Below are 24,651 nucleotides of genomic sequence, written 5' to 3'. Positions count from 1 at the left end.
TTTGGGAACTGCATCAATTGGGCTATTCATTTACTTGTTTGTTTGTTTTTTTGCTTTAATTACAGCCTATAGTGAATACGTGATTGGTCACATTAAAGTAATCAGTGATAATGTTTATTTGAAGAATAAAGTTGCTGACAAAATGTATCGAAAAGGTTTTAACTATCTGCAGTCGTATTTGAGCAAAGAACCACAATTTCCCTGTTTATTCACTAGAGGGCGCACGTAAACAAGAAACAAACCATGTTGCCTTGAATGAACCGCTTGGTTTCACTTGTCCAACATCAAAGTAACAGAAAATCATTTTTATTTTGCCTTTGGCTGAATATAAATGTTGGTAAAATGATATGATGCACATGTTTAAGTCCGACATGATAACTCTTAAAGATTTTACTACGCTGAGCTGTAGAGTGTTTTCATAAAACCAACAACAGGTCAAAACGTCATAACTCATTGGAATGTAGCTTATTTGATTTGACTCAAGCCACATCAAACCCTGGTCATACAGGATAATTATAACAATACTTTATGATATTCTGCATCTTTCTTTCACCAACTCTTTGTAAAGATTTTTTTCAAAAAGTTAAATCTAAAGCATGTTATTTAAAGATACACATACATGTGTCTTAGAAAATATGTCATACTAAGGGCCTACATGAAACAACTTTGAAATAGATAAATCAAAATCCCACTTGAGGACTTGATAAACTCCGATCATAACAATAATAACAATAACTATAATAATAATAACAAAGCACTGGTTTTATATAGCGCTTTTCTGGACACACAAAGACGCTTTACATTGCATTTTTCATTCACTCCTTACTTATTGGTGGTAGGCTACTATTGCAGCCACATTGTAGCATGGGGTAGGCTGACGGAAGTGAGGCTGCCAATCTGCGCCATTGGCCCCTCTGGCCACCACCAACTCCTCACTCACACACCATATTTACCCCAGGCTCCCTTAAGTTCCGAAACGGTCTCCCATTCAAGTACGAACCAGGCCCTTCCCTGCCTAGCTTCTGAGATCTGACAGTAGATGATTCTTTGGTATGGCTTTTCTTTTAAAAGCTGATCAAGTTTAACCTTGTTGGATTGGCAACAAGTGAAAACACTGGAATTGCGACTAGCTATACTCAACAGCAGCACAGCAGTGCAGTTGGGAATATTTGTGTTTCTCATAAAGATCAGCAAAGGGTCACTGGCAAACATGGCAAAACTGTAATTAACCCAAGCAACCAGTGGAAGAAGGTTCTGGCGCCCTGCTGTTCCTTACCGATCTTCACCACTAGATGGAAGTGACTAAACAGATGAAGTGCTTAACCAAGGTTAGACATCACATTGACCTTTGGACTATTAAATATTGTCCAACTAAATGAAGCGCTTCATATTTACAATGTAATTCTCTCCAGGGTTGAATGAATTTTTAAATTCAGAGAGGAAAGTGGGCCCCAGCCCTGAACACTGAGTAAATAACAGGATAACCTTGCTCATGGCCTGGAATAGAGGTCACAGTATCTACTCCTAAGCTGTGCTCTTTGACTTTCATGTATTCGACAGTGATCACAGTGCGCACTACAAAGGGAGTATTTTCTAGGTTAATATCTGCTATAGCGATGGGGTGAAAAAGAATTGATCTGTCCAAAGCTCAAGGGACGCTCAAACCTCCAAAAGCCTGGAGGCAGTGTCGAGCTGCTGGCTGCTCATTCAGTCAGCACTGGTACAGTAAATCCATTACAACAGCAGCTTGCATGCTAGGCCACCAGTGCCACAGTGATACCACGCGTTACCATGGAGACAGCGCATACGTAAGCGACTGTGTGTGTGAGAGATAGACCAGGGGAGGAGAGGGGGGTGGTCATATGAGTGTGGTGAATGGGGGTTGGGAATTACAGAGGAAGAAATCATCAGTCAGTTATGGTTCCAGCAGAGGAGGAGACAGGCACAAGCCAACTGCAATGATGGTGTGATGTCCCTCCCTTCACAGCCCCTCCACAAGCCGGCTATGGTTAGAGGAGGCTCAATCTGTCACCTCTCTTCATCTACTCTTCTCAAATCACAGGAGGGGGCATAATGCAAAATGCAATAGACATAACACAGGCAAGGCCAACAAAGAGATGTATTTATGTATACACGAGACCTATGTGTAAAAATGTAGAGGTCAGACTAATGGAAATAATAACATTAATGACATTAGTGGATTAGACTGATATAGTTTCTCTGTCACTGTTGGCCTTGGGCAGACTAGCAGTCATCCTCTGCCAAATGTTTAGCCATTTCAAGTCCTGCCTGAAGCCTATAAGCATGGCCCTTAGTAAAACATATTTAGTCATAGCTGTGCTGAGTGCGGCATGGTCAGTGTAAACAAGTGTTTAGCCTAATGACACAACAGACTGGGATCGAACCACTCACCTAGGATAAAGCAACCTGCTCTATACCACCTGGGCCACTGCCGCTGTTCACAAGCCCAATATGATCTTCTTCTTCTTTTTAATATATATTTTTTTTTTAACAGTAAACCCGTGACCACCAATCGTTTGTTTCGCTAATTGTTTCAACACCACCTTCAAAACTTGTGGGTGTCCTGGCAGCTATATACAAAACAAACAAAATGCTGGGTGTAGGACAGAAGCTTAAAAGCTGCCAGATGCTATTTTCTGCTTCACATTTGGACAACAAATAAATATTTAGTTAAAGTCTAGAGCCACATGAATTCTTCTTCACAAAAGCAATCAAGTTAAAATGAAAATCCAATATTGTCGACGCTGTAGGCTGTTGTTTTTGCCAATAAGGGTTATGAAATATCAATGAGATCATATGTACCACGTCACCGCAACACTCGATTGTACATTTGTGCATCTCACACCTGCAGCCAAGAAGAGCCCTCCAGTGTATGTGAGTCAGTCTGCAGAATTGAGGATTGTGCCTGAAAGCTCCTGTGACTAACATGGGAGGGAGGTTAGGCCAGCAAAATATCTCGGATGCAAAACTCAAGGGATATGTATGTCAGAATAACTGTTTAATTTTTAGCCAGAAGACAAGTGGTAAGAAAAGTGTAATGTGCTACAGCCACAGTTACTATTGTTGCTACACATTACACTCTGCTGTCGTATACTGGCTACTTAATGAAGCTCCTGCTGCTTTTGATGTTACTCCAAGCATTTCTACGATGCTAAGCTAAATATAAATATAAATCATATGTTTTTAAAAGATTGATTCTTAAGGTTTTGAATAAGTTTGAGTATCATCATGGGACTACAGTGCTTCAATTGAGACTCATTGCCTCAATTGAAGAAGGAGGGTTTTTTTTGGACTAAGACTGACAGAGTTCACCATGTGTCCATGTTTCGTCCATGCCTTGGTCTTTCCTATACCTCCATAAATAGATAAGACGGGCCCATACTGGTATAATAACACCAGCACGGTTTGAGTTTCCGGTTTGAGTTTTCATGTTTCTCTCCTCGTTGCTGGATGGGTTTCCTCTGGCTGCTGCGGTTTGCCTCATCATCCAAAAACAAGTTACTCCTCCAGCCAGGTGATTCTGACCATCAGCCTGGCTCCTCATGTGGAGATGGGTCCTCGGGAGCTGGCGGTGAACATGTGCTTTTGTTTGTTTGTCACGTTTCGGCTGAGTGCAAACCATAGTCATCAACTCGCCTACAGGAGGACCGGCTCGGGACACGGACAAACACGGTGGGATACATAAAGTTTTAAGTTTATAGAGCGTATAAAAGCCTGTAATGCTAAAGGAAGAACACGAGGCGGCATGTAAATGAGGAAAGAATGCCATAGGAGTAAATAAAAAAACATGTCTCAGTCGACATCCTTTTTTAATAAGTGACGCCCTCTTGCTAGTGGCGCAGGCACATAGTTCAAAAGCTGCTCCACATGCAGCAAGATGACATGTGTCGTTTGGAGCAAAGCTGTCCTTGCGCCAGGTCTGACCCTTTATCTTAATGTATACAAAAAACTGCGAATATTTTTAAAATCACACAAGAGCATTCACAAGATGACACCCCACAACTCACATGTGAATCATGAGGAAAATGTATTAGCTTGCAGACTATTTCTTTATATGTCTTTGAAGTTATTTCTGTCCCATTAAGTAGAACAGTCTGGAAATGGATGTGCATTACACAGTAAAGGGACACCTGCTGTACAGCTCCTCCAGTACCAGCCTGCCAAAATGCTCAGACCCAAAGTTTATTTTAATAAGTCTTTACTAATTTTAGTGCTTCTCAAAACCCATAAATATAGTGCATCTCAGAAGATGTCCTAGATAGCACCAACAAAATGACACATCAAAATGAAGAAAGGACTTGGATTAAACAGAAGACAGCGTCACAATTACTGTTGACCTGAGGACGTCGCTTTGAGAAAAAGAAAAACATCAGCTTGTTTTTATAAATATCATTGTTTTGAAAAAGACTGATAGAAGTTCTATTAAGTCCATCTTTTATTAGCTATGCGCTTAAAATAACTGCAGTTTATTTTTACAGTATAATCAATAAATAACAGGAGAAAAAGTGAGAGATGAAGTATAGGCAGACTCATCGCTATCCACAATGAGCACGATGAGGTTGGCATCGTCCTTAAACTTAAATCAGTTTTTACAGACTTGGAGTCTGGAATAATAATGACCATAGTTGTACATCGGAGTTGTACAGTATATATGTGGTGGCACTCTGTATGGGTAAGGCTATGTTTTCTATACTGAAGACAGGAGAAATAATGGGAACATGATGACAATGGATGGAGGAGAAGCACAGTTGGAACAGGTGGGAGGAGCTGCTGGCTCTGATAGAGAACAGTGGAGTAAAGAATGTAGGCCAAATCACAGCAGCAACAGCTCACAGCTATCAAGCCTCCACTGGGCACAAAATGAACAGTAAGATGAGGCAATGGCCATAAATGCCGCTATTGTTCAGCCTACATGCAGATGTTCATCCTCACGGGTGGCACGGTGGTGCAGTGGTTGGTGTTCCTGCCTCACAGCCAGAAGGTGCGACAAAGCGACCAAAGAATAACAGAAATGTGTGACGAGAAAGGAACACAAATGCCACAAAAGAGCAACAGTAAAGTGACAAAAAAGCAACAGAAATGTTACAAAAAAGCAACAGAAATGTGACAAAAATGTGTGACGAAAAGACAAAAAGCAATGCAAAGAAATGTAAAAAAAAAAAGGTTGCGACAACACGGCAACAACGCAAGGAAAAAGATCAGTTCAAATCAGTTTTGTAGGTCCAAGCTTTAAAGTGAGGCGTTACATAGGCTGTAACCTTTTAGATTTGGGTGAAGCTGAACTGTAGAAAATGCATTTGGTTAAGGCGGGGGTTAAGAGGTTAAGGTGGGGAGTATACTTTTCATACTATTTTCCAGTACACGCAGTAAAGTAGTCTTTCATTTTCCAATGCACTTTTCTTTTTTTTCCCTTTTATATCTAAATTGGTACACAGACAATATGAACATTCATATTCATATTCATCAGTTTAATTACTGTGTCTTGCCAAAGGACACAATGACAGCCTTCATGTCTCTGAATAGTTACCGTTTGTAATTATCGTCCAAAGCTGCGACACAGACATTACTCTAAGCTTTGTGTTTGTTGTCAGGTTGTCATGTTTGAAGAAGGAGTAACACCATACAGCCATGGCCCGATTCCAATCTGTGGCTGCAAAGGCCTTGACCTCTGAAGCCTGCAGTAATTACTCTTTACTGTGATCGAATTGCTGTGCTGTGCCCAAAGGAACTCACAGCTGAGGTTGTACTCAAGCCAAAGACAAAAAACAAATGTGTGACAAAATGTACGTCCAGCCACACACTTCTGTCGGCCTTGAGGGTAAATCTGTGCACGAGAATGGACGGCTAAGTGCTGCACAAGGGCCCAGGGGTTAGACTGCAGTGACCACCATGCTGACCTTGAACTTGTGAGTCCTGGCTGTGACTTTTTTTTCCTGAATGTCTCCTCCCACTCTTCATGCCATTTCACGCTTCACTGGGCTGTCTAATAATGCCTATGGGACAAAAAAAAAAAACGCCCAATGCACTCGCAGCTGGCTGGACTAGCTCATAACTGAATGTATATTTAAAAGCTCTATATCTGATGCTTTTGGAATCCAATTTGCCTTGTCCTTCAGTATATTGTAAAAGCGCATACACAGTTCTCTATCTCTATTGATTTCTATCATTGCAGGCTACAAGCTAGTTGTTGTTGGTTAGGTTACCTGAAAGAAATCTGGTGTAGGGCTTCTGATGAATGAGGACCATTGTGTGTGTTTAGGTCACACTAAGCGGTGTATGCTTGGAGCCAGAATGAGGTACGACACTGACCTGTTATGGTTTTATAGTGAATCTGAAGAACCTCTGTCTTCCTTGTTGCTGCCCATTACAACACTCAGGACACATGTTAAGTGTTCAGCGCCCGTAAACACCACATTAACCCCCGCTAAACCGATTTATCATTCTATAAATCAAGTTTTAATTTAGTTCTGTAGCTTAATCGAGCCTGAGAGAGCTGTCAGCCCATATACAGCATGGCTTGACGAGATGTGTGAATAATTGTCTCTGCAGCGGCTGGATTAACATAGGCTGCTGTCAGGACTAAGGAGCACACTGTACTGACCATATGCCACATGTACAGCTCAATAAGGCTCCTGGTATGTACTGTTTTGCACACAGTATTTGGCAGAACTTTCCTGTTCAAATTCTTTCTGAGGGTGCATTGAAGAACCTTTTGCAGATATGACTAGGACTGTTTGAAAGTCCTTTGAAACAAATTCATAATAGAGTGATCAAACGTCGTAATTTGAACTGGAATGTTTAATGTTTGTCATAATAAATAAAAAGACATGTAGCTGATTCATGAACTTAGACATAACTTTTATTCAAACCTTTTCGCAAACAAAAACACTTCACCTCCAGTTTCCTTTAACCCGGCATTGCGTCATAGAAGGGGGTGTGGCCTCGCCCAGGGGGAAAATAGAATCTTTTGGGAAACACAGTTTTTCACACTTTTTTGCCATTTTCGGGTGGAATATAAACTTATTTATCACATACAAATAAAGTCAAGTCTAAATCGGGTCCATATGGATATTTATTCACAGCAGATTGTTCAGTAGAAGTGAAATAACGGCAGTCATAATTTTTGTATTTGTGTATTTATGGGCTGTTGAACCACTTTGCCCCTCTCCATGTCTTTTTACCATATTCATAATTCAGCATTTGTTTAAGTAGTTTTTGGATAGTTAGAGAAAGTTTAGATTTTTCTCAAAATTGTTTTCCCCCTTAACTGTTTTCAAACATGACCATATATGGGCAGTTCCAGAGATGCCGTCTGTCAAAGAACTGGCGGTAAACCTGTCGATTATGTAAAGTCTCATGACGATTATCGACATTGACCAAAGTAGAGATTTCGATTACATTTTGATGAATTGCCCAGTCCTGGTTGCAGCCTACCTAACAGGCCATCCTGCTGCACCTCCACAGTAACTATCAGTCTTGGTGTGGAAACTGGATTATTTGTACTCCATCTCTGGGAAGTCTAAGATCTGCAATGAACCCCAGTTCCTTGTTATACAATTTTGAACAGTTTGATGTTCTGAGTAATCATGTTTCCCATGCATGCTTTAGTTTTATGTTTCTTACTTTGAGGCCCTTCTCAGAGCGCGGCTGTGGTAATTCAGCTGTTACAGTATGGTGATGGAGAGCAGTAACGTGCTGTACATCAAACTGCCGCACAGTGAAGAAGCTTATGGATGTAGCACATCAGAGCAAGCTGCCTTGTCTGAGTTAGTGTGTATGAAGGGTAATGAGGCTGGACCACTGAGTCTGAGGAGCAATCTCCATGACGGGGCCAAGGGTTAAAGCAACATCAAGTACTAAGAGGTGCTGAAGAATTGTTGTTTTATGAACAACATGCACCAGAGTCATCCATTGTCCGGACACCTACATTTACTGCAACCTTGACAGCTGACCCTGAGAACTGCTGATGAGAACAATGATGTACCACCACCTCCACACATAACACGTATAGAGCATGATACATTATGTATGCTGTACAGCTCGTCCAACGCCAGGTCCACAACAATTCAACTAGAAACCACTTATTCAAAAAACAACAACAACAAAATGTTTGCGATACAGGTGAAACTCGGAAAATTTGAACATTGTGAAAAAGTTGAATTATTTCTGTAATTCAAATTAAAATGTGAAACTAATATATGATATAGACTCATGACATGCAAAGTGACATATGTCAAGCCTTTGTTTTCATTTGGATGATTTTGGTTATAGCTTGTAAAAGCCCCAAATTCAAAATCTCAAATTCAAAAGAATATTACATGAAATCTTTTTTTTTTTAATTGGTTTGGGCAGGCTGATGCTATCAGGCACTGCTGAGGTGTCATGGAAGACCAGGATGCTTCAACCAGAGGAATATGACATCTGAAGCCCATGTCCAGGATCCATCTGTGTGTGGTGGCTCTTGATGCACTGACTCCAGCCTCAGTTCACTCCTTGTAAAGGTCCCCCACACTTACTGTATGATAGCCTTTTCCTGACAATCCTCTCCAGACAGCAGTCATCCCTGTGGCTTGTGCACCTTTTTTCTTCCAAACTTTCTATTAATGTGCTTTGATGCAGCACTTTGAGAACATCCAACTTATTTTGCTATTTGTTTTTGAGGCTTTCCCTCCTTATGCAGGGTGTCAGTGATGCACAACTGTCAGGTCAGCAGTCTCCCTCATGATGGTGAACTACTGAACCAGACTGAGAGACCATTTAAAGTCTCAGGGACACTTTGCAGGTGTTTTGGATAAATTATCTGATGAAAGGGTGACACTTTGAGCCTACAACATAGTCCCTTTTCACAATATATTCAGATATTTAGAATTTGCGTTTTTTAGAAACTTTAAGTCCTAATCATCATGCAAGTGAGATATATCAAGCCTTTATTTGTTATAACTTTGATAATTATGGCTCACAGCTTGTAAAACCCCCAAATAAAACATCTCAGAAAATACATAATATAATAATAATAATAAAATATTTTGAAAATGGACAGTAAACCATGATCATCAAAATTAAAACAAACAAAGGCTTGACATGTCACTTTGTCTGTCATGACTCTATAACATACATTAGTTTCACTTTTGAAGTTGTATTACAGAAATAAATTAACTTTTTTTACGATTTTACAAATTTTCCGAGTTTCACCTGTATGTAAATTTCCAAGCATTTATAGCATCTGAGCTAGGAAACACTTTTGTATGTACAGTTAGTTACCTGGCATGTGGCATAACTTCTGATATTAGTTAACTACAGCAACTTGGCACAATAAAGCCATGTGCAAACTGTATGTAGTATGTACTGTTGAAATAAAATGCTTCCTCACTGTACCCACTGTTTGCTAATAGCCGATACTAACCTGGAAATGTGAATGGTAAAAATAGCTACATTGCTATTTTCAGAAGAAAGCAGCACTAAAATTACATCTATTAGGGAAAAAAGGGCTCGATTCATCCCGTCAGATGAAAAGAAGATTGACTCACAGTGAAGCACTCTGTGGTGATGAGGCTCGTCACGAGAAATTCACACACAACACACACAATACTCTCTTATATTACCGAAGTATGAGATGAAATTGCTTCAAGACAAAGACTTTTACTAGGTAACCATGTAATTAAAAAAAATCATGCGGTATACAATCAATTGCATAGCATAATTTTTAGCATATATTTAGCCTCATTTAATTTTGTTTTCACTTTATTTAACCAGTAAAATCCCATGGGCAGTTTGCAACCCTACTTTACACAGATATTTTGCTTTACAGAAGATATCGGCTTACCAAGTAATCAAGACATGTTTAAAGGTAAAGAGAAGACTTCAATCCTTTGTTAAATACACCTTCAGCCATGTTATTTTTGGCTAAGAGTGAATTTTGATGACTTTGCAACGTGGCAATTCCCCATAATGTCATAATGTTAGAAAAAAAACAGCAATGTTGGCGAACGACAGCTGCTCACTCTCGTGTTGCTGAGTTAGCACTGTGCCCCGGTGCTGCTCATAATTAGCTCATCACTGTGAAAATGCACTCTTGTATGTTCTGCACTTTTCCCATTTAGCCCAGATTAAACTGTAGCCTCATTATGCTACCATCAGTAAATAAAAGAACATCATGTCCAGTCCATTACAGCAGCATAAGCCTGGATTATAAAGTCATTCTCCGTGGAGGTACTACCGCCTCCAATATTTTGACAGGGGATTTTGCAGGCTATGCGTACTCAAGGTTGAATACATTGAGAGCATTTAGCAGAGAAGGGATTGTAACATGGTGTCTGGTATGCAATACACTTTCCTTTCAAGTCGATGGCAAGGTTGAACGCTAACAAAATGACTGTCCTTGTCTATACACTCTCACACATGCACATTTAAACAAATAAGTACAGCTTTAATCATGCAAACTTCGTTATGTGGAATTATTCATCAGGTATACCTAACCTCTGAGGCAGTATTGACACTTGTCCTCCAGACTGATCTCTCCCGGCACCTTACATTACCACAGACATTATTCATTCATGCAGTCTATTCATGCACATTGACAAACACAGAGGCTTGTTAAATATGCAGAAAATAAAAAGAATAAACAAATCTTTAGTTTGATATTGTTTCGGCTGAGGACGCAACAACATTACAGCACTGGAGTGATTGAGGCTAATGGTTGAATGGCGGCGCGGTCCATTCTTGCACTGCCTGTGCCTGCAGAGCTATGAATGAGTGGGCAGTCGATGAGTTATCTAGTCAACAAAGCAGAAACACATTTGCGAGGGCCTTGATATTCGATCAGAGAAGTGCATCCACTAAACCTTTAAAATCGACTGCCTTGTCCGTGGTTCAGGGTGGAATTGTGGAAAACCTTGTGTGTTTTAGATTTCACACGTTTCTAAATCTATTTATCAGAACAATCTAATGGTATACCAAAAGGTGAACCTGTTTTTGAATTTTAGGGCTGTCCGATGCAAAGTGAAGATTCTGAGGATCTGCATTTTACTTGCGTAGTCTTTTTTGTTGTTGTTGAGAACTTATTGCTTTTACTCCACCTTATACATTTTAAAATCCTGATGATGAACACTCCAGAACAGTAGGTGGCAGTCTGCAGGTTAATGCCCCTGACTCATGACAAGGCAGAAGCTTCTGGGATGTTTCCACTGGCAGGCCCTGCCCAGCCCAGTGCCTAGTCAACCCGGGTAGGCGACCGTCCCCACTAGGCCAGGGCCAAACCAGTCTCATCAGGCACAAGTTTTGGGACCGACCTCTGGCTGTGGCCAAAGCGCTGAACCGAGACTAACGTGACGTGAACAGACTGCTGCTGTCTGACTGGCGAACGAGAGCGAGGACAGCCCTCACTATTAACATGCAGGTCATGCGGCTTTAATAGTTCACATCATACTGCTGTTGGAAAAGAGTGTTTTGCCGATGATTACTCTTAGCCGCTGTTAGCACAACTTTAGCTGGTGTTAGCATAACTTTAGCATGTTTCTTGCCCTCATAGTTCATCTTTTAGCTGCTTCTTTCCTCTTGTATTTGCCTTGACACCTATGAATTATTCCATGAACCCCACCAAATTTGTTTCCATCACATTGAAGTGTGTACATAGGTGTCTGTGAATTCATTTCTACTAGTAACACTACATTTTCTACAGCTATTACTTCAGTACTTTGACTTTTATTTTAATTGGGATATTATGTGGCCAGAAGTAAATGTACTTTTAAGTAATACATTAAAGAACTTTAATTACCACTGTCTATAGTCCTTGAGTAGTGCGACATCATCATATAAATCAAGTAAATGGCACCTATAAATTAACTACGAGCTGCCATCTTCTATTTTGGCACATGCAGTAGGATGCAGTTGTGCGGCTTGACAGACGGAAATGTATAATAGTACGGGTAAATTATGGATGAAACACTGTATTTACACATCAGGCCCTGAGGCTTACAGCATGTACGGTGAGCCCAGAGAATGCTAATGTAACAGGTGAGGTCTTTGGAGAACAGAGAGGATAGAAGTGCTGGCAGGACTCACTTATATCATTGGACACAATTTCGCCTGCAGCTGTATAGATAGACTGATCTTTAGTATGGCACTGAGGTTATACTCAGTATTCAGGGGGTAAAAAAGCATGTGTCCCTTTCGGCAAGATAGTCCACACACTGTGCCTAGTAGTGTCCAAGAAATGGGTCCATGAGAGTGACCAGATCTTTCAAATTTGCACCGGGCAGACTTTCAGAATTGGGAAGTGATCTTTGTTTAAGTTTAAGTTAATGAAATAGATCAAGGGAAAGTTCAACAGTTTTAAATCGTTTTCCTATGTCACTTCCTGTAGTGTACCATAAGGAAACATCACAAAAAATACCAAACTAATGAAAATTGGGTAATTGTTTTAGTACAATCTTTAAATAATTCTGTTTACTGCATGTTTAGCAGTGACAACTACAGAGTTATGAAGCTTATGAAATTGATTTATTTTCTTCATATGCCAGCAACATACTATACAGTAGCGGATCAAACTGATAGCATTAATGAGCACGGAGATTTTAGACATGCTGTTGCTATGGTAACAGTGTAGTACGCTTTCAAAACCCACAACGTCATTGAGCGTCATGTGCTCCCACAGACAACATCGCAGTATTTAAATGCACAAACGTCCTTGCGCATATTTAACCGGTGCCAAGCGCGAACCGGCTGAGGTGGAAGCCGGCAGACAGCGATATGTATGCACATGTATGCAAGAGTTTCATGCACTCAAAAAACGATGTTCCCCTAACATCTTATGCAAGTGTTGTAGTCTCCTTCCTTTGTAAATTCAGTCACGTCCAAGTAAAGCTGCAGTCAAACTGAATAATACATCTGTACTTCGCTCGCCAGACCTCCAATGTGATTTTTTTTTGTTTTGTTTTTTTCTATTGCTATCACACACGCTCCAGCATGCACATGTGTTCATGTGGATACGTATGTAAGCACTCGCTATCAGCAGGTCAACTCATCTGAAGAACGACAAAAAAAAAAAAAAAAGCAGTACCGGGAAGATGCACCGTATCTATGGGGGGCTTTGCCAAGAAAAGGCGATATCTACATTAGTGCATGAGGGGCGGATGATGAATGACGCGGTGGCAGAGGCTAAGTGCATGCTACACACTGCTGCGAGGGCTTTGTCGTTTCATGTTGTTGTTACAACTGTACATGGATTAATAAGACTGCAGAACACATGTGGCTGCAAGTGCTGCAATAAGAGAGACAATCGGATTGGGGGAAAGTGGGATTGTAGCAAATAAGAAATATGTTTAGAAGCACTGGAGGGGACGGATGGAGCAAATAGTCAAAGCTACAGGTAGAATCTGTTGAGAAAGACTTGCCGCTGCTATTTAGTCCACTTTATAAAACCGTTTAGTTTTTGTTTTTGACCAGGTTAATAATGATCATGAGGATGTGCTTTACTGTTGGATAATATACATTTTAACTTAATTTTTTTGTGTGTCCATGGGAAAGACACACCACCCATTTTGTCAGGGAGATTATCTGAGGGGAAAAGGCCTAAATCACTCCTATTTATAAACTGTGTCAGTACTGCAAGAAAAAAAAAAGGCTTAAAATTTGAGAGTGCCGAGCAGGTCGCCTAGATTAAAGAAGAACTAAGAAACTTGTTTACCTTAAAAAAAATCCTTTCCGTAGTCCCTCTGGGGGTAATACAAGTGTTAATGGGATGATTGGGGGGTCTTTCATCTCTCCCTGGTGTCTCTGGCCAGAAAACCACCCTCACAATTTCCCTGCTCTGGGTCGGAGAGGCAATACACACTAATGGAATCACAAAAAAGAAGCTAATAGGCTAACAGGCAAAGCTAGCTGTCAGTTTGAGTGGCCAAAAATATCTCCATTGTCGAATTGGGTTGTGGCATAATGTACAATATCCCTCTCTCCCTTTTCTAGAGGCACGAGTTACTTAGTTCTGATTTAAGGTCGTCACAATATTGGTAAACTGTTTTGGTGAAATGGTAAGTCAGAACATGTCATACTGCATTATGAGGCCAAACGTGATGGGATATGTATGGTGGATGGAAGGAGCACATAGAGAATAAGGAAGGGGTAGCAGACAAACCTTCAGGTGCTGCGCTCTCTTTGAGGACGGCTTGCTTCAGTGGGCAGCAGAAGATTTCATGACACTTTGCACGAAACGGGGACCCTTTATTCCTTATATCCGCGGAGTGGATGGAGTCCTGCCGTAGCATAATGTACTCCTGGGTACCTGGGGCAGCGTCATCCTGGACTGCGGTGGTGCCATAACAGAACGAAGGTGGGGTTAGAAGGCTCACCACAGAAACAAATGAAAGAAAACAACCAAAAAAAAAAAGGCAGAATCACAAGAAAATCAAATTCACAACTACAACTATAGCTTTATCATATGGAAAAGAGAGAAACATAAAGAACAAAACAACACTCAAAGCATTGTAAACAATAGGGAGACAATTGTATGTCCTTCAGTGCTGTAAGGGAAAAGTTAGGACACAAATGGGGGACAGGCAGGCAGCCAAAGGGTCATGGGGTGAGAACAGAAGTTAAAACAGAGAGGGCAACATGCAGGCAATTATTCATATGCTATTTTAATGCGTTTCTTCTGCAGATTCATATCACCCTTTTTCAGCAGATGCAAAGACATGCACATGCTTCGTTTTCTCCCACCCGTTTGTGTTAAGTGTACAGTGTTGGTTCACATAATGGACCTACATATCCTTTGCACTGTGGATTACAAAATTATTTCCAGCCACAGAACATATAACACCGTTGCCAATAAAGGTCTACAGTGCCTCTCGACGATACATAAACGACTAATCACAAAATAACTATAATGTTTCATTCACTCACATACTCTGATTTTAACTAACAATGATGTATAAAGAAAACGGAAATAAGACATGTCTTTGGTGCCTATCCAGCATCGATCAGTGCACACTCTGCATAAAGATCCAAACTTGGGGCCTCTCATATTCAACAATAACTGGCCACGATCCATTGTGCTGTGGCATTTAGCTGACAGTAGCCTCCCCAGCGCCTTTGGCCCATAAAACACAGCAGCAGCACAGCAAGCAAGAGAAGATAATCAGGGCTCCACACCCGGTGCAATTAATCACGACATGCCTCCGCTCCTGTGGGACTTATCAGTATCTGCTCCCACTGTACAGTGTGTGTGTGTGTGTGGGGGGGTACATGCGCTTCAGCTCTGGGAACCTGCAGACACTCCTAAACCTCCTCAGACACTATCCACGTTGACCCAGTCCTGCTTAAAGTTTACTGCTCCTCTGGAATGACACGGTTATATCCAACTTTCCACCGCACGGCCCCATTCTCAGAGGTGCAGAGCTGCCCCACTGTATCCAGCACTAGACCATTACAGTCAGCTCTCCTGGAGTGTTGGTCGTTGATATAAAAGCTATGGTCTAGATATGATTAATCACAACTCTTACATAGCAGAAATGTGGCTTGCATCTGACCAAATTCCAAAGTACAGTAATGCCAAGTTGGCTTTACCCTAAATCAACAAAACAACAACAACAATACGATCGAGGCAACCAGGAACTTTTAAGTTATTGGTATTCATTGTAGGCACTAGTCTGACTTCAGACATGAGTGATGTATTACAACAAGCAGCAAGTGCATTTCAATAATAAAACCTTAGCTTGCACTGATTCAAAAGAAAGAACCTTGTTTATTGGTTCTAATAATATTTTTATTGATATTTTGGCTTCAATGGTTTCTAACCAGTCTTGGGCAAGTTACTAAGTTAAATTGTAATATGTTATATACTAGTGATTACAGCTTTAAAAATGTAGTATGTTTTTTATTAAGTTTATTTTTTATTTTATTTATTGGTTTGCATTGGAACATGCATGGTTCTCCTGCATGTAAACACGCCACTCCAGAATGTAGCCTTGGGCTAATTTCCATCCGTCTAGCTGTGACACACGAGGGCTCACTGCTGTGCTACCGTGCCGCTCGATATTACTGCCAGACACATTTCTGTTTCAAAAATGTAGCTGAGTTACACTACTTTGAGTTTACTGAGTTACTTTTGGCAAAATATAAACTGAAAATAGTAATAATGCCACTGAGCAAAAGTGCAGTCAGAGATGTCCTTTTCCTTCGCTTTCCTCCATTCTCACATTTGTCATGCTGTATTTTATTTGGGTGGAGTTTGGCACTTTTTTGTTCATACTTAAATGCACTTGTAAGTTAACGCAAGTTACTGGAAATGTGATGACTAATATATTGCTGTATTTTGTAAGTAACATGAAATATTCCTTAGTTACTGAAGAAGTAAATATTTTTTGTAATTTGTTACTTTTGCACTACATTACCCCCAATACTGTTTATAACATTAGCCATGTTGTTTACATACTGGAATAAAGGGAAATAGCCAATCTCCCAGTTCCTTGGAAAGCAGCATTAGCAACTCCTGCTACATTTGCAGCATTAAGTGAGTTCACAGTGAAATCAGCTTCCAAATCATCCAAATCGTTTATAATAAACTCACAAAATGTTCTTACTGAGTTTATAGCTTGCACTGAATAAGTCATCAGAGGGACAATTTTCAATATTTTGGCACAACCTTTAGAAACTCTGTCCGCTAAAGAAGTCCCAGATATTGTCCATCCGAGTCACTGTAATTGAGCTTGATAAAACGCCTTTGTGTCACCCGGAGTGACTAAGCGCCCTCTTGAGATCTTCCACAAATGTCCAATTCGGGCCCTGGCTTTATTAATGATCCCACTAACTGCCGCCTCATCAGGGGCAATAAAAGTGAGTGACGGCGGGGGAGGCGAGGGGGGGGGAGGCAGAAGAGGTAGTGGTGGCCATCTTTTACAGGATGTCTCCTCTGTTCTCGCCCTGCCCCGGCCAAGAGCAGAGATGTGGAGTGACGGATGTGCGGCGGATGACACACCGGTGGCCAGGCCTTAGTGCTCACTCCACGTCAGAGTGAGCTGTCAGCGGGGTTCATAATAGCCTGTGATCTACACTTCTCACACCGGACCTTCAGAGCACACCGGCTGTAAATCTCACCGCTAAGGAGGCAACAAGCCTGGTGGTGAGCGCTGGTGTCTTGAGGTGCATACGTGTTGCAGCTTTACAATAACTACATGGCCCTTTGAGTGTCAAATTTACAGCTGCCTCTGCAAAACATGCCATTAACTAGCCGGCTGCCCTTCGCTCCAAGGATACGGCTGTGATGTAACAGAAAGCTTTTATGTGACAAAGCGTCTTCAGCCTCATAAACGCCATGTTGAGACAAGGTTCAAGGACAGGAGTAATCAACCGAAACGCTGTCATGGCCTCCGTAAGATTAACAGCGCCCGCAGGATATGGAGATACAATCTGTAGAACACTTACTGAAGAACTCACAGAATTAGACTCAGAATTAAGCACATGTAGAGCGGGCGACAGCTCAAAGGAAAATTGGAACACTGAACTCTTTTTATGTAATGTAAACAATTTATTAACTTGTCGATCACTTGCTCCTTTGCATTTACGTTAATGCAATTTGTCGAATGAAAAAACCCTCTCCATTTAAAAACTGGGTGTAACACACAGAAATGTTATAATATTATAGAAATGGGAAATTACGGTTTCCCATTGAAATATTACTTATAGACCATTCTCAGTCTCTGTCATTTTGGTTGGCAAATCAGCCGTTGGCAACTCCGCCCACCGCTACAGAGTTGTTATTATGTGTCCATTCATTTGAGGTTCCATTTTAATTCATGTTGAAATAGGCACAGTTCCAAACAGCTGATTACCAACCAAAAGTCATATGACTGAGAATGGTCTATTACACAATGTGTCAATATGTGTATTTAGCTATAAGTAGCTTTATGGCAAAAACTGGCACATTTAGAGAGATTTACCATTAACGTGCATTGCCCTTGTTCAAATAAACAAATAAATAAATATATATATATTGCTGTGGTCGATCATGGACACAGCTCTTTAGAGTATGAGGGCTCAATGATCCAGCATCGCAGTCACTTCCAGTCATTTTCCTCCCGTTTCCTTCAATCAGCCTGACACAAACCTAGAGAGCAAGGTGCATTCTTTGTCAACAGAGAGAAGCTGCTTTTCATGCTCTTTCATGCTCATTACGATCTGACAGAATTACATAAAGCACACCACCAGCTCATTATCAGGCCTGGGAGATTTGAAGTGTTGTGGGATGAGGTTCACGTGTAATAAGAAACAATAAACTGCACCGAGTACACGGGAACTTATGGTGACAAAATTTGTGAAAGTAGTATATAAAATATGTATAAAAGGTGTGTGCTAGAGTTTGGCAGTGATTGTTTTGTGTGGCTAACCACCCACTGTGTCCCCCTGCTTGTGAACAAGCCGGCAGCGTTAAGTCAAGAAAATTCAATCATCAAGCTAATGTATATGTAATTGTAAATACAGTAAAAACGTACATTCATTATTGTACACCACAAAGATAATTCATAAAGCTACTGAGCTAATCACATGATCATTTTCATGATGTTATGTTTCCTATATCAGTATAGTATACCTATAATTTACGCAAGAAACATAATACTGGCTATAGAGGAAGTTTAGCATTCTAATCAAATTTGGGCGCCCTAATGCTCAAAGCTAGTAAAATAGGCTCCAACCCTAAAATGGAGTAGCTACAACAATGAATAAAACCCCATTTGTCCTTCTGAGATGCAGCTCTAAAACTGTGCCGTGCTGTACCCTTCAGTCCATCATGTCATCAAGCCATTTCTGCAGTTTAAGCAAAGTTTGGAGCCGACCGAGGCAAATATTTACCTTATTTTCCACTAAAAGCCTCGATTGCATGCGTTACATAAGTCACTTTGAAGTTTGCCGGAGTTTGTCCTTCACTGGCGCAGTAGTGGCTTAAAGCATTTGGCGGAGCGCAGAAAAGGCTGTGTGCCAGCAGAACACTGTCGTCTGGTGCTTACATAACAGCAGGTAATCTCTGAGAACACGGCCCTGCGCAGAGACCTGGAGACTGCAGCATCATTAACCTATCAGAGATCTATCATACACGTCTGCAGCAGCGCAAAGGGACTCACTTCAGAAGACAACAATTGTTCAAGAACATCCTTTGAAGCATTAATATTCAGCATAAATAACTCGTTCCATGATAAAATGCCTACATAAATCATCAGTGGCACAATTCATCGCAATCAAATAGAAATCAAAATAGATAATCCGCCACTACCAAATTACACTGCAAATATTTAGATTGTTCAATAGTGTTTGTGTCTCAATGGGGTCTAATCTGTTAACTGATAGCAAAAGTGCACTAAACAGAAATCACAATAACTTGTCAATGCTTGTTCAGTGAATCACAACAAAGTAGAAAAAGTAATTATATATATACACATCATTTTCCAAAGCAAATTAGCCAAAACGACTTATTTACAGTGTTTTGCCATGAGCTGAGCAGTGTCTGTGCGGCTCATTGCGCACTGTCACTGCCTTCACTGATGTCTGCTTGCTTGGCCGTGGCTAAGTGCACATGCATCTATCTCTGCAGGTTACTATGAGGTCAGCAGCCGTGCGTGGCTCGGAGCGCAGCCCTCAACACCTCAGCTGTGTCACAATGAACACCTGATTCATCTCTCTGCACTGGGGAACGCTCCGGTCTATTCAGGCCCTGGTGCAAAAGCGATGTATTTAACACTTGAGTGAGTCATGAAGCCTCTGCAAGCATCGCAGCCACACAGGCTACACGCGGCAAGCATGTGAGTATACCGACAAACCACCTTTTTCAGCCAAATGCCAAGGTATAGTATTCCTGTTCCATGTTGTTGAAACATATGAATATTGTCTATCTGAAGTGGCCCAAGAGTCCTCACCACTTGTCTTTGATGCTGGATTACACCGGGCCTAGATTGGCACTGGTTCCAAAGGAGAGATTAAGGGACGGCTAACGCCAACGCTCTATATGAATGTTCATATACATGGGATTAGCATTCCACTGCTCATGATTATGATTATATCTTTAAGGTGGGACAGATCCAAGTGTCCTCCTCACTTTCAAGTGTATTTGGCCCATTTAAGAAACAGCCATGGAAGATCTCAGGCGAGAAACAGGATACAAATGGAATGGGTTTATCCACAATCAAGAGCATTCAGAGAAATCAAATAATATTATAATTCTACACATGCCACTTGCAGTTTTGTGTTTTATTCAGGTGTCAATGTAAGGGCAATTATGAAATAATTAATGAAGGTTTGTTTTTAAAGATATTAGATTAGGGTTTGTAAGCCATAAAAAGTCTGGAAGAACAAACATGTACATTATATTTTGAACTGTATATTATTACTTGTATAATATACAAGTAAAAAAAAACATCAATAATAATGCTTAGATATTTTTTTTCTGAGTTTTATCTTGTCCTACTTTCAGGCCAACGTTGTAAATAAGAATTTGGTCTTAATGTTTTGCCTGATGACATAAAGTAAATATATGTATTATTACATTTCATAACAGTTCTACTAAGTCATTGTACACATGAAGTGAGCTCCAGTGTGTCTGTGCTGCTCTGTCACCCAGTGGATCTGGTTGTCCAGCAGCTGTTCCCAGTCTGATCATTTCTCAAAATACTGCCAAGTGCTCTCATGTGCTCTGCACTAGTGCAGTAGCAGTGGTAGCATGTGGACAATGATGGCAGACAACACTGAAGACATTGTGCACAGAATACATCAGGGGCCACACATAGACTGTCTCTCTTTAGGATCTCGCTGTGGAACATTTGAAAGAGGAGACCTCATTTGAAACTACACATAAAAAAGGAAGTTAAATCATGTAGTTGTTGTAGTAAAACCTGGCACTGAACTGATTTTCAGAGTTAGGCCACAAAAGAGTGACTTTTGTCAAACTGTCATAATGATGCTTGACTGGTTCTTGTGCTAATCTGAAGAGTTTTCACCCCGATGCTGCCCGGGGATATCTGAACAGTTTGTGTAAGTTAAGTTGTAATAATCAGAGCAATACACATTTCTTAATAGAGAAAATGCAGATGATGTTACAGCAGAGTAAGAGAAGCCAAATAAGTGCTGTTGAGTTGAGGGACATCAAGAATCCTGTTGAAAATTTTAAAAAAGTGCATACATGTAGCGCAGTACTAGCAGAAGTACCACAAGTACTACTACCAAGCATAACGGTCATTTGTGATGTGACCCCGTGTGGCCTCAGTCCTCTGTAGTTGTGCAAACTTCAGTAGCCTTTATTCAGTGTGGCAGGGCTTCTGACGTGACACTAACTGACCACAGCAAACACTGTCCAAACACAAGCACACATTCCCTACAGGCACCAGGGGCAAGGACAAGAGAGGCACAGAGTTGGTTATTTTAGGCTGGGCCTCATATCCACATGGTAATTGATAAGTGTCCCAGGTGGGCAGCACTCATTAGTTAACCACAGATGAAAATAACGTTCTTTCAACAGGGAATCTTTTACATGTCTTTTTCACTTCTGTCTGCATCTTATCTAAATCTGTTTAAACTGTTGCAACATAATCCCATCTGCATGACACTATTGACAAGACATCCATTAGTGTAAACTCAAAAAGGGAAAAGCCTGATAGACAACATAGATATATACAAATATGATTTATGAAGTACTTTTACCATTGTGAATATTTGTCCCAAGGACAAAATGATGAAGTGTCTTTTGAAAGCTGCTGAGTCTGATTCACATTCTGCACTGCATGCCGTCTGTGAGTGCAGGGCATTAGCTTATGCCTGCCCTGTTTTATGACTACACATGGCCATTAAACAGGCACACTGTACAGCAGTGAGAGGACTTAGCTCAACATCGACACATGAATTATGCAGCCGGTCCATTCAGGCATGTAGCGCGTATGAATGCCCCATGGACCCAAAGCAAGTTGGGAAAAGAAGTGCCCAAAAGCTGCTCAAAAGTGTTACTTAACAGAGCACTTACATCAAGGAATCGGTACATGAAATGCACTGTTGCCATTGTTAAAATGTTCTATTTCTTTGTTAAATTTGATAAATACAATAAGGCCTGTGAGGCAAGTAATTATAGCATAAACAATGTTAATTGTACAGCATCAACACATTTGAAATCAATGTTACTTTCATTTGTACTTATTTTATGTTTTTTTGTAGTATATATTGTTCCTCACTTTGGAAACAGTCTGAGTAGTTGAAATGCGCTGTATAAATAAAGTTGGACTGGATTTGATGGTACGGGGTATTTCCAGGGGTTGGATACAGGCCACTGCCCATCACTGGAGCAATCAATGTATAGCTCAATATCACAACAGGAGCTTCCTCACAGGACTGCACCGAACAAGATTCAGACACAGCGCCCCACTCAGAGGGGCTGAAGCTGTATGTCGGAGAGAAACAAATGGTAACTCATCAGTAATCACCACATTTTACCAGAGAAATTGCACTTAAGGAGTACAAATTGAGGCTTGCAAGTACATCAGAATGATGAAAGACATTGGAGAGCGAGTATCTGTAGTTTTTTAGTTTTTTACTTTGTGTGTAAAATATTAGAGTTGAACTTAATGAAGACTGACAGAATAACATGACGTGGCAGTTCTAAAAGTGTTGAGGATTTAGAAATGCATGTGCGGGCTGTGGACATAGAGCTGAGATTCCACTGTACATGGAGCAGGGACATGTGTGGCAGATGGAGCAGTCCTAGTGTTATGACAGCAGTGAATCAGAACAGAAGAGCTGTGAAGTGGGCTCTCACTTTGGAAATGCCTCATCACGAAAATTCAATGAAGGGTCACATATAAAGCACTGAAGTGAATTGGACTCTCTTATTGGATATTTATATGTAGGAAAATTTCAGCCAAGGATGGAGGATTGTGACAGCATTCTGCAAAAGGACAAATGTTTTAAGGATATAATCAATATTGAGTACAACTATTGCTCCCCTAGTGTGCATGTTGTTTCTATGTTTGCAGTTTGGACATCATGTACAGTAGGCAATTCTAGCTGCTGGGTCCTCGTTTCCTGACCAGCATCCTCCAAAGAGCAGTCCTCATGTACGGTGATTGCACACATACAGTATCCTGTCTGATTAATATAGAAACATAGTTGTGTTCTCCCATTGCCCTCTAACACATTTATTCACAACAAAATGTAGGCAGGCATTGGCCGGGGTGTAAGAAAGCGAGAAGCAAGTGTCTGGCAGTAAGTATAATCTTGGTTTACTACGGGCTGTTTACAGAGCCTGATCAGAGGGATCACAGTTACACGGGAACTGCTTAAGACAGCGCTTTTTCCCAGTCTTATCAAACTGCCTTGGCTGGCCTTACACGGACACCAGAGTCAGACCACATGCAACAAGTGGCAGCTGTAAAGCTACACCAGCTCTCCCTGCCCTCAGGAGACTCACTACTCTGACTATCAACAGTTGTTTCCCAGCAGGACCACATTTTAAACTGGGATTACTGTCTCAGGAGTGAGCATCTGAGTGTCACATTGTTTATGTTTATTTATTTCCCATTAGCCACAAGGGAAGCTGCTGCTATTCTTCCTGAAGTCTGTTGAAAAACACAATACTGTATAATATACAATTACACAAAAATGAAAGTCATCCTTATGCAACAGTTATCAACGTTACGAGTAATGTTACATACGACCTAGCAAGAGAATAAATTCCCATTATTAAGGCATATATTAGGGCTGGGACAAAATAGCAGATCGGACTTTGATTGCAATACTTTGTGCTTGGAGGCATACACTCCTTTGTTTTCCAGTAACAGTTACAAGACTTAGTCACATTTTGTGTTAATGCACTTTTCAATCTAAACACTTTAGTAAATGTCAAATGGCATTTTGACTTTTTTCACATTTTAAGGTAAACATATCACTAACTATGATAAATAATATAATTACTTACCATATCGCAATACATTCGCTCAATCGTGTTCAATACGGACATGTTACCAATGAACTCTGGACTCTGTTTTTAATGGTTTAATCCAAGCAAATGAACTCTTGCTGATACTGACTGTGTCAACCAATTATGTGCACTGTGTAAATATTTTGTAAAAACTCCCCCCGCACGGTAAAAACAAATACAACAATTAAGAACTGCAACACTGTGTCCGGTTTCCATTGAGCACCTCATTTTCCTCCGAGCCGAACCTTGTCTTCTGATTGACCTAACCTATCATCACATCATATCTGAATACTATTCTTTAACTGAAGCATCATACATGCTACACTAATAATGCAGATAATAAAAATGTTTTACTGCCACTTCCTCTTCACCCTTTACAATGTACAATCTATGGCTCATAGTCAATATTTGAAATAAGAACAGACATTTGCATTTTTGATTGTCAGATGAACGTACAGCCCGCAATTGCAAAGGAGTTCACCGTCCCTTCCACTTGATGCAGGGTAGAAGTGAATGTGGTAACTCATAACCACAAAACTCTCCATTTTAATTAGAGAAGATTTGTCCCAAAACTCAAAGGCTATAAAAGTATTTGTCGGATAATCAGCTGTGATAACCAAGGTTACCAAAGACACAATATTTAGTTCCCCAGAGGACATTCCAGCCTTCACAGAGCTATTAGCTTAACAAGC

The 24,651-nt window shown here is 40.7% G+C and overlaps 1 protein-coding gene across 2 annotated transcripts in view; it reads right to left on the bottom strand.

Annotated features, from left to right (window-relative positions):
- fgf13a (fibroblast growth factor 13a) overlaps positions 1 to 24,651 on the bottom strand; it is a 73,170-nt gene that overhangs the window by 21,263 nt on the left and 27,256 nt on the right. Inside the window, exon 2 of one of the 2 annotated variants that reach the window (XM_079556720.1) lies at positions 14,153 to 14,320. The exons of the other annotated variant lie outside the window; for it this stretch is intronic. Coding sequence (XP_079412846.1) covers positions 14,153 to 14,320 — 168 coding nt within the window. The remainder of the gene's footprint in view (positions 1 to 14,152; positions 14,321 to 24,651) is intronic. 2 annotated transcript variants of the gene reach the window in all.

Source organism: Gobius niger (genome assembly GCF_951799975.1).
Source record: "Gobius niger genome assembly, chromosome: 5".
In the NCBI taxonomy this organism is placed as follows: Eukaryota; Metazoa; Chordata; class Actinopteri; order Gobiiformes; family Gobiidae; genus Gobius; species Gobius niger.
Note: the sequence above shows the minus strand (reverse complement) of the source record. Positions and strands in the feature narration are given on the sequence as shown.